This window comes from Mobula hypostoma, chromosome 5 (genome assembly GCF_963921235.1).
Source record: "Mobula hypostoma chromosome 5, sMobHyp1.1, whole genome shotgun sequence".
NCBI classification, from domain to species: Eukaryota; Metazoa; Chordata; class Chondrichthyes; order Myliobatiformes; family Myliobatidae; genus Mobula; species Mobula hypostoma.
The window spans coordinates 164,327,988-164,341,828 of NC_086101.1; the positions used below are offsets into that span (position 1 = coordinate 164,327,988).

At 39.3% G+C, this 13,841-nt stretch overlaps 1 protein-coding gene across 1 annotated transcript in view; it reads right to left on the minus strand.

Moving 5' to 3' along the window:
• Positions 1-13,841, minus strand: part of tbca (tubulin cofactor a) — an 82,333-nt gene that overhangs the window by 27,951 nt on the left and 40,541 nt on the right. Inside the window, exon 2 of the mRNA XM_063047685.1 lies at positions 10,225-10,330. Coding sequence (XP_062903755.1) covers positions 10,225-10,330 — 106 coding nt within the window. The remainder of the gene's footprint in view (positions 1-10,224; positions 10,331-13,841) is intronic.

Sequence of the window (13,841 nt, forward strand, 5' to 3'; positions counted from 1 at the left end):
TAACTACTACTCTTCAATCCAGGCAACATGCTGGTGAATCTCTTTTGCACCCTTTCCAAAGCCTTTATATCCTTCCTTCATGTAGTAACCAAAACTGCATACAAAACTCCATATGTAGCTCAACAAAATTTCATAGGACTACAACATTACTTCCCAACTTTTTCACTCAATGCCCTAACAAATAAAGGCAAGTATGCCCTACGCCTTCTTTACTAGCCTATCTACTTGTGTTGCCGCTTTCAGGAATCTAAGGATTTGCACCCTGAGATCCCTCTGAATATCAATATTCCCAAGGATCCTGCCATTTATTGTATAATTTCCTCTTACATTTGTTCCAAGTGCAATACATCACATTTGCCTGAATTAAATTCTATCTGGCACTTCTCCACACATATTTCCAACTGAGCAATATTTTGCTGTTAACCTTTGACAAACTTCCTCACTATCCACAATTTGTTCAAAAACTTTTATATATACATCATAAAGAGCAGAGATCACAGCACCAATCCCCACGGGTCACAGATCTACAGTCCAAATAAGCATTATAAGAAAGGTGGATGAGCTTAAAGCATGGATTGATACCTGGAGGTATGATGTGGTAGCTATGAGTGAAACGTGGTTACAGGTGGGGTGTGATTGGCAAATAAATATTCCTGGATTTAATTGTTTCAGGTGTGATAGAATCGGAGGGACAAGAGGGGGAGGTGTTGCATTGCTTGTCAGAGAAAATATTACAGCGCTGCTCTGGCAGAATAGATTAGAGGGCTCGTCTAGGGAGGCTATTTGGGTGGAATTGAGGAATGGGAAAAGTGTAGTAACACTTATGGAGGTGTATTATAGACCACTAAATGGGTAGCGAGAATTGGAGGAGCAAATTTGTAAGGAGATAGCAGGTATTTGTAGTAAGCACAAGGTTGTGATTGTGGGAGATTTTAATTTTCCACACATAGACTGGGAAGCCCATACTGTAAAAGGGCTGGGTAGTGTGGAGTTTGTAAAATGTGTGCAGGATAGTTTTTTGCAGCAATACATAGAGGTACCAACTAGAGAAGGGGCAGTGTTGGATCTCCTGTTAGGGAATGAGATAAGTCAGGTGACAGAGGTTTGTGTTGGGGAGCACTTCAGGTCCAGTGATCACAATGCTATTAGTTTCAATATAACTATGGGGAAGGATAGGTCTGGACCCAGGGTGAAAGGAAAGGTTAAAAGTTTGAGAGAGCCATGGTTTTCAAGGGATATTGGAAACTTGGTTCGGAAAAAGAGAGATAGCTACAATAAATATAGGCAGCATGGAGTAAATGAGGTGCTCGAGGAATATAAAGAATGTAAAAAGAATCTTAAGAAAGAAATTAGAAAAGCTAAAAGAAGATATGAGGTTGCTTTGGCAAGTAAGGTGAAAATAAATCCAAAGGGTTTCTACAGTTATATTAATAGCAAGAGGATGGTGAGGGATAAAATTGGTCCCTTAGAGAATCAGAATGGACAGCTATGTGTGGAGCCAAAAGAGATGGGGGAGATTCTGAACAATTTCTTTTCTTCAGTATTCACGAAGGAGAAGGATATTGAATTGTGTAAGATAAGGGAAACAGGTAGGGAAGTTATGGAAACTATGATGATTAAAGAAGAGGAAGTACTGGAGCTTTAAAGGAATATAAAAGTGGATAAGTTTCCGGGTCCTGACAGGATATTCCCTAGGACCTTGAGGGAAGTTAGTGTGGAAATAGCAGGGGCTCAGACAGAAATATTTCAAATGTCATTAGAAACGGGGATGGTGCCGGACGATTGGCATATTGCTCATGTTGTTCCATTGTTTAAAAAGGGTTCTAAGAGTAAACCTAGCAATTATCAGCCTGTGAGTTTGAGGTCAGTGGTGGGTAAATTGATGAAAAGTATTCTTAGAGATGGTATATATAATTATCCGGATAGACAGGGTCTGATTAGGAACAGTCGACATGGATTTGTGCATAGAACAGTCGACATGGATTTGTGCATAGTGGTCTATACTAGGAAAGTTGATGAGGGTAAAGCGGTGGATGTTGTCTATATGGACTTCAGTAAGGCCTTTGACAAGGTCCCACACGGAAGGTTGGTTAGGAAGGTTCAATAGTTAGGTATTAATATTGAAGTAGTAAAATGGATTCAGCAGTGGCTGGATGGGAGACGCCAGAGAGTGGTGGTGGATAACTGTTTGTCAGATTGGAGGCCGGTGACTAGTGGTGTGCCTCAGGGATCTGTACTGGGTCCAATGTTGTTTGTCATTTACATTAATGATCTGAATGATGGGGTGGTAAATTGGATGAGTAAGTATGCAGATAATACTAAGATAGGTGGAGTTGTGAACAATGAAGTAGGTTTTCAAAGCTTGCAGAGAGATTTAGGCCAGTTAGAAGAGTGGGCTGAAAGATGGCAGATAGAGTTTAAAGCTGATAAACGCAAGGTGTTACATTTTGGTAGGACTAATCAAAATAGGACATACATGGTAAATGGTAGGGCATTGAAGAATGCAGTAGAACAGAGGGATCTAGGAATAATGGTGCATAGTTCCCTGAAGGTGGAATCTCATGTGGATAGGGTGGTGAAGGCAGCTTTTGGTATGCTGGCCTTTATAAATCAGAGCATTGAGTATAGGAGTTGGGATGTAATGTTGAAATTGTACAAGGCATTGGTAAGGCCAAATTTGGAGTATTGTGTACAGTTCTGGTCACCGAATGATAGGAAAGATGTCAACAAAATAGAGAGAGTACAGAGAAGATTTACTAGAATGTTACCTGGGTTTCATCATCTAAGTTACAGAGAAAGGTTGAACAAGTTGGGTCTTTATTCTTTGGAACGTAGAAGGTCGAGGGGGAACTTGATAGAGGTATTTAAAATTATGAGGGGGATAGATAGAGTTGATGTGGATAGGCTTTTTCCATTGAGAGTGGGGGAGATTCAAACAAGAGGACATGAGTTGAGAGTTAAAGGGCAAAAGTTGAGGGGTAACATGAGAAGGAACTTCTTTACTCAGAGAGTGGTAGCTGTGTGGAACGAGCTTGCAGCAGAAGTGGTTGAGGCAGGTTTGATGTTGTCGTTTAAAGTTAAATTGAACAGCTATATGGACAGGAAAGGAATGGAGGGTTATGGGCTGAGTGCAGGTCGGTGGGACTAGGTGAGAGTAAGAGTTCGGCACAGACTAGAAGAGCTGAGATGGCCTGTTTCCCTGCTGTAATTGTTATATGGTTATAAATAACACCCCTCCACCACTACACTCTCTCTTCTATAGGCAAGCCAATTCTGAATCCAATTTACCAAGTCACTGTAGGTCCCATCTGCCTTGATCTTCTGCATCAGACTATCATGATGGAATTTCGCAAATACTTTACTGAAGCCCATGGATACAACGTCCACTGTTCTCTGATTCACTTTTAGGGGGAAAATGTAGATTCTGGTTAATTGGACCAATGATTAACTGGGACAGCTGCTTATTTGGGAGGCCTCTTAAATAAACAAAAAACTAATCGAGAAAATAGCCAGAATTCCTTTCATTTATTTGGGACACTATGCTGCTTAATTGGGGCAGGAGACTGGTGCTGAAGAGTTCTAACTAGCATCAGTCACATGCATTTGTGTGGCCATAGACCTGGGTCCCAGCTATGCCTGCTTTTTTGCCAGTTACATGGAACAGACTATGTTCCAAGCCTACACTGGTATCGCTGCCTAATTTTTCCTATACTACATTGACAACTGAATTGATGCTGCATCTGGCACCTATGTGGAGCTCTTCGACTTTGTCAGCTTTACCTTCAACTTCCACCTTGCCCTTAAATGTACCTGGTCCATTTCCAACATCTCCCTCCCCTTCTCAATCTCTCTATCTCTAGAGACAGTTTACCTATGATGTCTATTATAAACCCAATAACTCTCACAGCTACCTGGACTATACCTCTTCCCACCCTGTTACTTGTAAATAAATAAATAAATAAATAAATACATAGATGCCATCCCTGCTCTCAATTCCTCCGTCTCCGCCACATCTGCTCTCAGGATAAGGCTTTTCATTCCAGATCTAAGGAGATGTCCTCCTTCTTCAAAGAAAGGGGCTTCCCTTCCTCCACCTTCAACCACATCTCTTCTATTTTGCACGTCTGCCCTCACCCCATCCTCCCACCACCCCAGCATAGATAAGGTTCCTCTTGTCCTTACCTACCATCGCAACAGCCTCCACATCCAGCACATAATTCTCCGTAACTTCAAACATCTCCAACAGGGTGTATTATGGTCTTATGAGATCCCACCACATCTTTCTCTTCTCTCCACAACCCCGCCCCCCCACTCTCTACACAACTCCCTTGCCTATTCGTTCCTCCCCACAGATCTCCCTCCTGGCCCACATATCCTTATTACACCTGCCTCTACACCTCCTCCCTCAATATCATCCAGGGCCCCAAAAAGTCATTCCAGGTGAGGCAACACTTCACCTGTGAGTCTGTTGGGGTCACTTTCTGTATCTAATGCTCCCGGTGTGGCCTCTTGTATATTGGAGAGACCACTTCGCTGAACACCTGCACTCCATCTGCCAGAAAAAGTGGGATCTCCCAGTTGCACACATTTCAGTCTCACTTCCCATTTGATATGTCAGCCCATGGCCTCCTCTACTGTCATGATGAGGCCACACTCAGGCTGAAGAAGCAACACCTTATATTCTGCCTAGGTAGACTCCAACTTGTTGGCATGAACATCGATTTCTCAAACTTCTGGAAATGCCCCCTCCCCCCTTCACTCTCCCATTCCCATTTCTCTCTCTCACTTTATCTTCTTACCTCCCTATGGTGCTCCTCCCCCCTTTCTTTCTTCCATGGCCTTCTGTCCTTTCCCATTCCCCCTTCTCACTGCATCTCTTTCATCAATCAACTTCTCAGCTCTTTACTTCACCCCTCCCCCTCTCACTTTCACTTTCACCTATCACCTTGTGTTCCTTCCTCCCCTTTCCCCATCTTTTTATTCTGACTCATTTTTTCCCCCTCCCTAGTCCCGATGAAGAGTCTCGGCCTGAAACATCGACTGCATTCTTTTCCATAGATACTGCCTAGCCTGCTGAATTCCTCCAGCATTTTGTGCGTGTTGCTTGGATTTCCAGCATCTGCAGATTTTCTCTTGTTTGGAATTTTTAAATATTGTGTGAGCTTGAGTTCAAAAATCAGTGATTACTGTCACTGATAGTTGCCAAGAAACAAACAGCAAGACAATTCAGAACTGTTTTGCTGTTGTGGTTTCAAGCATTCAGACTTAGAGATGCCAGAAACGACCAGGAGTAAAAATGAAATATTTTCACTATTTCAACAAGTTAGGAACTATGAAGAATTTAAAAGTATCGACAATCTTCTTGAATGTTACAGTGAAAATGAAGAATGAAGTAATACAGTTTTATAATACTGTAGTAGCATTGCTAATGTCCTAATTTGTTTTGTATTTCATTGAAATACATAAGCTGTTCCTCAATTAAATGGTAGTTTGTCTTTTTTTAAAAATACCTTTTTGACTATTTATTGCGCCACTATGGCATAGTGATTAGCGCATTGCTATTATAGCCTGGGGCATTCTGGAGTTTGGAGTTCAATTCCAGTGTTGTTCTGTAAGGAGTATCTGTATGTCCTCTCTGTGGAAGGCGTGTGTTTCCCCGGATCCTTGGTTTCCTCCCACAGTCCAAAGCCATTCTGGGTAGGTTAAATGGTCATCGTAAATTGTCCAGTGAATAGGCTAGGGTTAAACGGGTTTGTCCGGGGTTGCTGGGGAGTGTGGCTCGAAGGACCAGAAAGGTCTACTCTGCGCTGTATCACTAAATAAAAAATAAATATTTCCATGAAACATCAGCTAATAGAGGAGGCCACTTAACTGAGCCAAAAAAGGGGTACTGGAGGTATAATTTGTCCAACTGTGCTGATCACCCCATCCTTGACTGAGCTGTTCCACCGTGAACACGATCTGTTATGAGTCAACATGATGCTTTCAGATCAGGTCATGCATAGCACATACCTCCGCCACACCGCTCAGGTGTGTTTCTGGGGTACATGGGCTAGCGACCTTTGTGCCTGTTTTGTGTTCTATCGCTGAGCAGCAGTGAACCATCTGATTGGTCTATCAGAGTTCTCTTTGGGAACTAGCTGACTTGATCAGCATTTCTGATCTGGCTATTGCTCACGATTGCACTTAATAAAAAAAAATGTACTGGTCCCGATGTGTCCCAATTAACCAGAATCCACTGTATATCCATATTAGTATCTTTAATACCATAAAATTACTAAGCAATGAGTAAAAGAGAACAGCTGGGGAGGTGGAGGGGTTGAGGGAGAAAATTGCCCTAGGCAGACAGAAGCACATCCAACAATACAGAGATTGTGCAAGGGGCCAGATTTAAAAGCAGAGATTTCAGAAACGAAGAGATAGAGGAGATTACAGAGGCAGAGAAGGAAGAATGGAGAGATTTGAAAGTATTGGATGAGAAGCTTACAAGATACGTTTTGTAAAAGAGAGCTGACGAACCAGCAGTAAACATAAGGAACTCCAGATAGATAATACGATATTCTTGAACATTCTTTGCTGAAGCAATATTTATAAAGCGAGTTTGAGGTCTTTAAACCAATGTCCTTTTTCCCCCTAGAGAAGGAGTTTATGTTGAAGGTATCCTCATCAAAATTGTAACAAGGACAGGAAGTAATGATATGGTCCATTGTTTGATCCAGGTGACAGCGAGGAAGATTTGATTCGCCACTTACACATTAAGTTGGCACATTGCTCATGTCCTATTTGCATTCTGTTTTAAGCTGCCCATGTCCTTCGAGGCTGGTGAAACCTAGGGAGCCTTGTTACTGGGCCTTGAATGAGCTCCTTAGGGAAAAAAAAATAATGTACCTGATACAACCTTCTGTCAGTGTATTCCAGGGTCAGATTTAACTTCATAGTTTCAGGGAAAAAACGCATATTTCTATACTCAGTGAAAGAAACATGACTCAAAACATGATGCACCATTTTAAATTATGCCTAAAATAGGATAATACAACTCTGGATTTTAAACATCTTTATATTTAGGTAACCATGATATTTAGGAACGAATCATAGGCAGATTGGTTTAGACGAAGTATTTTAGATTAGTAACCAACAAATAAAAGTTTAAAGTTAATATGAATCCGGACAACAAAATAAGTTAATTTTCAGTTGATGATGCGAATACCACAAACAAAAGTCAAAACCAACATATAACTTCTGCTGTTAAGGCAATGAAAGAAACATTTGCATATTCAGGACAAGACAGAACTAAATATGTCAGTGTGTGGGATTTTAGAAAAATTACTGATACGCAGTAAAAGGTTCTGGAAGGAGCGTTGCTAGCATACAACACAATGTTACTTACTAAAAAGGATCATTGAGTAGACAGGATCACTTTGCATCAAAAGAACCTACAGTGACACAATATCTTAGTGTGATAATATATCTTCAGGTGTAAGTGCACCATTCACCATATCAAACAAAACCTGACAGCAGGCCACATAAGAGAGATATTAATGTGGATGACAGGCAGGTACTGAGAAGCAACTTAATGGAGAAAAGGGACACCAAGAGGTTTAGGCAGAGAACTACAGAGCTGAAGTTCTGGTCAGTTATGGTGCAGCAATTAAAATTTAAGACATGCAAGATAAAATGGAGAGATAAGAATATTTTTAAGAAAAAACAAACTGCCCAATAAAAGGCAGTAAAAGCAAAATATGAATCATTTAAGATTTGTAATTTGTACTTGGAACAGCTATTGGCCATTTCTAGTTACATGGCGTTTCTTTTTACTGTACAAAATGCTTCACTCTTGGGGCAGACAGCATTTCAGGCATCATCTTGAACTCCTGCACCATTTAAAATCTGATTTGGCAAAAACATGCCAAAGATTTGAATTTCTCCTTCCTAATTTGCAACAAATGCTCATTGGTTGGTTCACTTTGCCAGCTCAACAGTCAGAAATAAACTATGTACGCAACTGAAGTCACATGTAGACCTATCTTGCCAGACAAGGCCATTTTCTTCACCCAAATATATTATTAACCAGTGAGAAATTTAATGATAATTCACTGGTGTTTTTTTCTTCTGCTGGGAGACTGAAATGACCAAAGAAAAGAGAGTGCAAGTATACAACAGAATCTGTTCTACCCTTTGGCTTACAGATCCAGTAGTCTAACCACTATACTACGACATTCAAGTCTGAAGTCTATCTTTGTGTGGGAAGGTGTCAGGAGTAATGAAGATGGAGAGGAAGAAGAAAGCAACTAAACAAATATCTTACTTGAATTTGCATCTTATGACATTGGTCTATATAACATTTGTCCGATGTACCCTGTTATTTTCACTAGTAACTCAACCATTGTTGCATAGCTTACACAAGGTATAAGCAACACTTTCCCTACAGAATGTTTTCAGAAGTAAAATATTAATCTTTGAGAAGACACTGAATATATAATATACCGAAAGCAATAATTAATGTGCCTACAGATTTTTTAAATTTATTTTTTCTTATTGTCTTTGCTAATCAGCTGCACCACATATTTTAAAGATGGATCATTAAAACAAGAAGCTGTATGTTACAAAATAAATCCCCTAACAGCCTAGATACATGACTGTATTAGTAATCTTTCTCAACAAAATTAAGGTTGAAAAAGGCATGATATCTGCCCACATACTCTTCACTTGATTACAGATCACTCTACAATGTTCTGGCTGTCAGATGTCTTTCAGGGTGGGGAGGATATCACTATGTGGCATGATATGAAAAAGAATGTTCCTTTCTGTGAAGTCAAATATACTTCTAAAACAAAAATAGAAGAAAACATGCAGATACTGGAAATCCAGAATAAAAAGGGAAAATGATGGAAGCAGTTGGCAGGTTAGGCAGCATCTGTGGGGAAAGAGTTAACGTTTCAGGTCAAAGACTCTTCATCGGAACTGGAAAACGCTGAACTTCTCCATTTGTAACAAAATGTCTTCCATCTGAAATATTAACCCAATTTCTCTTCCTACAGATGCCGTCTGACTTGCTGTTTCTATTATTTTCCTCTTTGATTTCAAGCCTATAACTGAACCGAGGGGGACAAGAATTGTTTCCGCTTGGTGCTTGTACTGTGACTACATAACTCTTAGTTTTAAATTCTACTCTGCAGAGAACAGTAACTAGTAAATTGCCTTAACCAACAGTGAAACCTTATGGGAAAATCCATTTTTAGCTTTATCTTTGTCAGGTAGGCATTTATTTATAAAATATTCCACTCAAGTAGTAAAAAAGCATTTAGGGTGCAATTCCTTTCCTACTACCCCAAGCCATCAACCAGACATACTATCTCCCATACTACTTCTTACATGCTCACCATTTAAACTACAGTTTGTTCCACTATCAAGCTTTAGAAATATTTACCAATGGGAATTCACTTAGCACCTTCTCTGCAATAGTTGTCCTTTACTGGACTAAACTACTTTTGTCAAAGCAATATCAAAGTGAGTCAGAAATCCTGAACATACAGAAATTTCGCATGCTGAAATTAATGTACATACAGCTATTGCACTCAAGAATACCAACAATGGAAAAGAACAAAACCTTATATTGTGGGCACCTATCAGCAACACACAATCACTATGGTCTGTGAGATGGGAAATTATATAAATTGGTCTACTTACAGCAGCCTGAAAATGTTTTAGAATTGTTTTAACATTTCACAAATGTTAATGAACAACAGGAATCTCCACTAAAAATGGAGAGAGCTAGAATCAATGCCAATGTTCCTGCACAATTTCAAATCAATCTTTTGGCGGGGGGGGGGGGACGTTCTTTGTGTAAAAAAAGTTCAAACCAACAAAAAAAAACTGTAACAGGAATAGTAAATGCTTTTCACTGAGTATTTAATTACCACTTCCAACACCTTGAAAATTTATAAGCTTTATCTTTAAACTGCAGAGAGAAGAATTTGATTGATTTAACAGTAAATGGGTTTACCAAACCTGATTTCTGTAATTTCAATATTTGGATATTATTTACTTAGTGTCTTCGAAGCTGTCAGGGGTTCAATAACTGACCAACTTTAAAACTCTTATTTGTCTGTGCACCTGATCACTTGTCTGATTTATTAGTATTTGCATACTTTAGATTTGTTATGAATACAAAACAAAGCAGTTTTCAAATACAACAAAAATCAAGAAGCAAACTCAGAAACTCACCTGCTTTTTAACCAGATATTGATCATTTCCCTCAACTTTCATCCTTTCAACTTTTTCTTCCTGTTCCTTGGCTTCCATTTCATACATTCGTTTTTCCTTTGCCAGCCTGTGTGAAACAATTATGAGATCTTCAGATACACAAAATTAAAACCTGCTCATTTCCAAGTATGTAAACTCAAAGTTCAGCTTATTCAGTATTTAAAAATACTGGAGTATCATTCATGTCATGACATCACTCAGATATTTGGAATTTCTTTTCTCCTGTAGAATATCACATTGCAAAGACAAACCTATTTATTGGTGCTAACACCATTTGTCAATGCACATAAATTTGTTTGACTGACGTGAAAAAAATAGTCCATCTTTTCCTAAGGTTGTCGTTTTTACACAGACTCCATAAATCCAGCTATTTGTAATCCAGCTGCATGCTCATTAGCTGCGATCCGTGGCGCATTCAGCTTCTTTCTGCTCATTCCACTAATCTCCTGTCTTTACTCCATTTATTTGCCACTTTTGCTGCTGCTGCTCTACAAAATACAACGCTGCCCCTTCTAAGATTAATTGATCATCAATTTAGTCCTAATTTGGATCAAGTCAGGTGGTAAATGGACCACTTTTGCTTGATTGTTAGTGAAATGTGTGCAAGTACATTGATAAATTTTGATTATTTGTCAATTACCACCAAATGAACTAAATCTATTGAATAAATTCCTGCCTGATTGCCATAATAGAGTTTGAAAATATTGCTATTGATAATGATTCCCATTAATAGTTTCTTCCGGCTGCTGTTGCCTGGTTGTCGGCAAGACAACAAAGAATTCATTTTTCATAACATCAGCTGCATGTGCCGGAGCAATTCTTCATTAATCAGTTACATTATGGGGCCGCTCCTCTGTAATGTGTGTTGCTTTGCTCAGAAAGCTTAAAACACTTTGTCATATTTTATGTCAATTACTAGTAATTTTAATATCCTTCCATCAAAGCATCTTGTAATGGTTAGCATATGCTGCAGAAAGAATTTTAAGCTTATTTGAGATCACTTGACTTACAGTTATGCTTATGTTTGGTCATGCTATGTTGGGAGCACAGAAATATAAATCAACATCCAGCTAATGAAAAGCCCGTGGCCTTAATTTGTATCCAGTAGGCTAAGTCACTTATAGGAAGGGTGGAGCTGAACTTATTTCCAATGAATCTGCTCGTGCATTTTCCCTAAAGTTAATGGAAATGCAGCTCTCTGGAAAATGGGAAAAAGAATTAGACTCGACACACACTCAACTGCTTTAATACTGTATTTTTGAGCCATGTAGCTAGTGCCAGTTCAAATGACAAAGCTAAATTACTGTTGTCATTTTATTAAGAGCATTCACTGCATCTGGCACTGACTCAAATGTGCAAAATTGCAGAAAAACCATGCGCAGTATTTCCAATGGCCAAAAACAGCAGGAAGCAAGAGCAGTGCTTAATTTTATTTTGTGCTATGACTGCAAGTCTTGCACAAGACCACAAATGTATTGGGGTTCTGCACTTTGCATGGTGCCCAAACTGTACTTTCAAAGTGAACTGCTGCACTATTATTGACTTCAATGTACACCAAATCTTCTATTGTTGGGTGTAACTTCTGAGAGTGAACAGTCAGATAACAAATCACACAATATACTGTGTGTATTATCTCAGAGAGATCATGCTAAAGTGCAACAGAAAGACCAAGAGAGAGAGAAAATAAGTACTTTAATATGCCAAAATACCTCAAAAGAAATGGAAAACTGGACTGGAGGCCTATTCTTGTGTGTGAGTGGGTGGGTGGCTGGGAGGATGGTGTTGTGACTGTGATCAAAGTCACTAAAGGGACACCGAAGCTGGTGATATGGTCTTTATTCATCACAACAAGCAGGCTTTCTCGTGGAGGCTCACAAACCCAAAGTATATCACATTTTATATGAAGATCAAAGGTAACAGTAGATAATTTAATACAATTTCAGTAGTTCCCAATGGTATTGTTTACCCTTCAATATTTTGGGTTGACAAATGGTTCCTTTGAAGTGCATAGTGACAGTGGAAGTACACTGTAATCCATAAGATACCTCCGAAGGTTCAGATGCCTTTGCTGATAGAAATTATAATTAACACAAATATTCTAAAAACTTCTGACGACAGAGAGTCAAATGAAACCCATAGTTGCCTGGATTCATGCAGGTCAACACAACCCCATTGTCTTAACGTTTGGCTGTTGCATAGGCAAATGTCCATAGTCACTATTTCGCAAACCATATCTCTTACAGACAGTATTATTTATTTGCAAAGGTGTGTTTTGAACTTCAATTTACAATAAAAACTGAAGACTGGTTCTTGTTTGAATTAATATCTGCTATAGTCACATAACTCCAGAATATTCCCTAACAGTTGGAAAGGTGCTCGTCTTACTGTTATTGCTTTGTTTTGTTGCTGGCACTAGAACATGTGACGAAGCTTGCAAGCTACGCCCAGCACATCCTTGGGTTTTCTCATTTGCTAATGCAAACAATGGATTTCACTGTATGTTTTAATGTACATGTGATAAATAAATTACTATGATTCTGAAGAGGAGGGTCCTGGGAGAACCCATGAAGGTAAGGAGATTAAGGCAGCATGGTAAAGAATTTTTAAAAAGCATGGAGATCAGGCAGGAACAGTATAAATCACTAGGACAGAAGCTGATTAGCTTCCACTAAGGAGTAGAACGTATTCATGTGTGATTTCTTCTAACTGAACACTAGATACCATGCCAATTTGATCGAGGAAGGACTTGATCCAATGGCGAGAAGTTATACTCACTCTCCCATGGATCTTGCCCACACACACCTTTTCTCAGCTCCTCTCCCTCACCAACCTTCTGCCTCTGCCCTATTCTCAACTGTCTCTCCTATCACGACTCCCTTGTTTGCCCTTCCTCTCAGCTCTCTCTCTCTCCCACTTCGCTAATCTTTTTTCCCCTGTTATCCCATTCTTTCTTCCTTCACCTCAAAATTCCCTACACAGGAAAGTTATGCACATTGGGTAAGGTTCTCAAATTATGCAAGTCTGCTTTATGTTAGTGATTCTCAACAAGTTGGCAAAAACCCTGTAGGCATCTGAAGAAAACAAAAGAAGAACTTTTTTGAAATACCCACTTAGCCAAATATCCACATAGGTTGTTGATTTTTATTATTTTCATTTAAATATCATCCTTCTCAATTTCAGAGGATCGAGAAGCATCATAAAACCATTGAAAATGCCTTTAAAGTGTAGTTATTATTGTTTGTAAGAAAAAGCAGTAGCTAATCTTGGCAGAGTAATTTCCCACAAATGGAAAATTAATAATGACTAGGTAAATAGTACATATATAAATAACTTGCCCAACACCAAATATAAATCCTGTGTTCGTTGAAAGATAAATCCTGTTTGCTTTGGTGCCTTGGGATCATTGACATTTCCCCACCGAGGCAGCAGATGTGATCATAACCCAAAAAAGCAGTATTCTCTTATTCATCCCTGGTATGTCAGGAAAAAAAATGTGCATTTGTATTCCTGGTTAGGAGCATGAACCTACAACCTCAAGTCTCAGGTAAGAGTGCTATCAACCGAGCTATGACACAAAA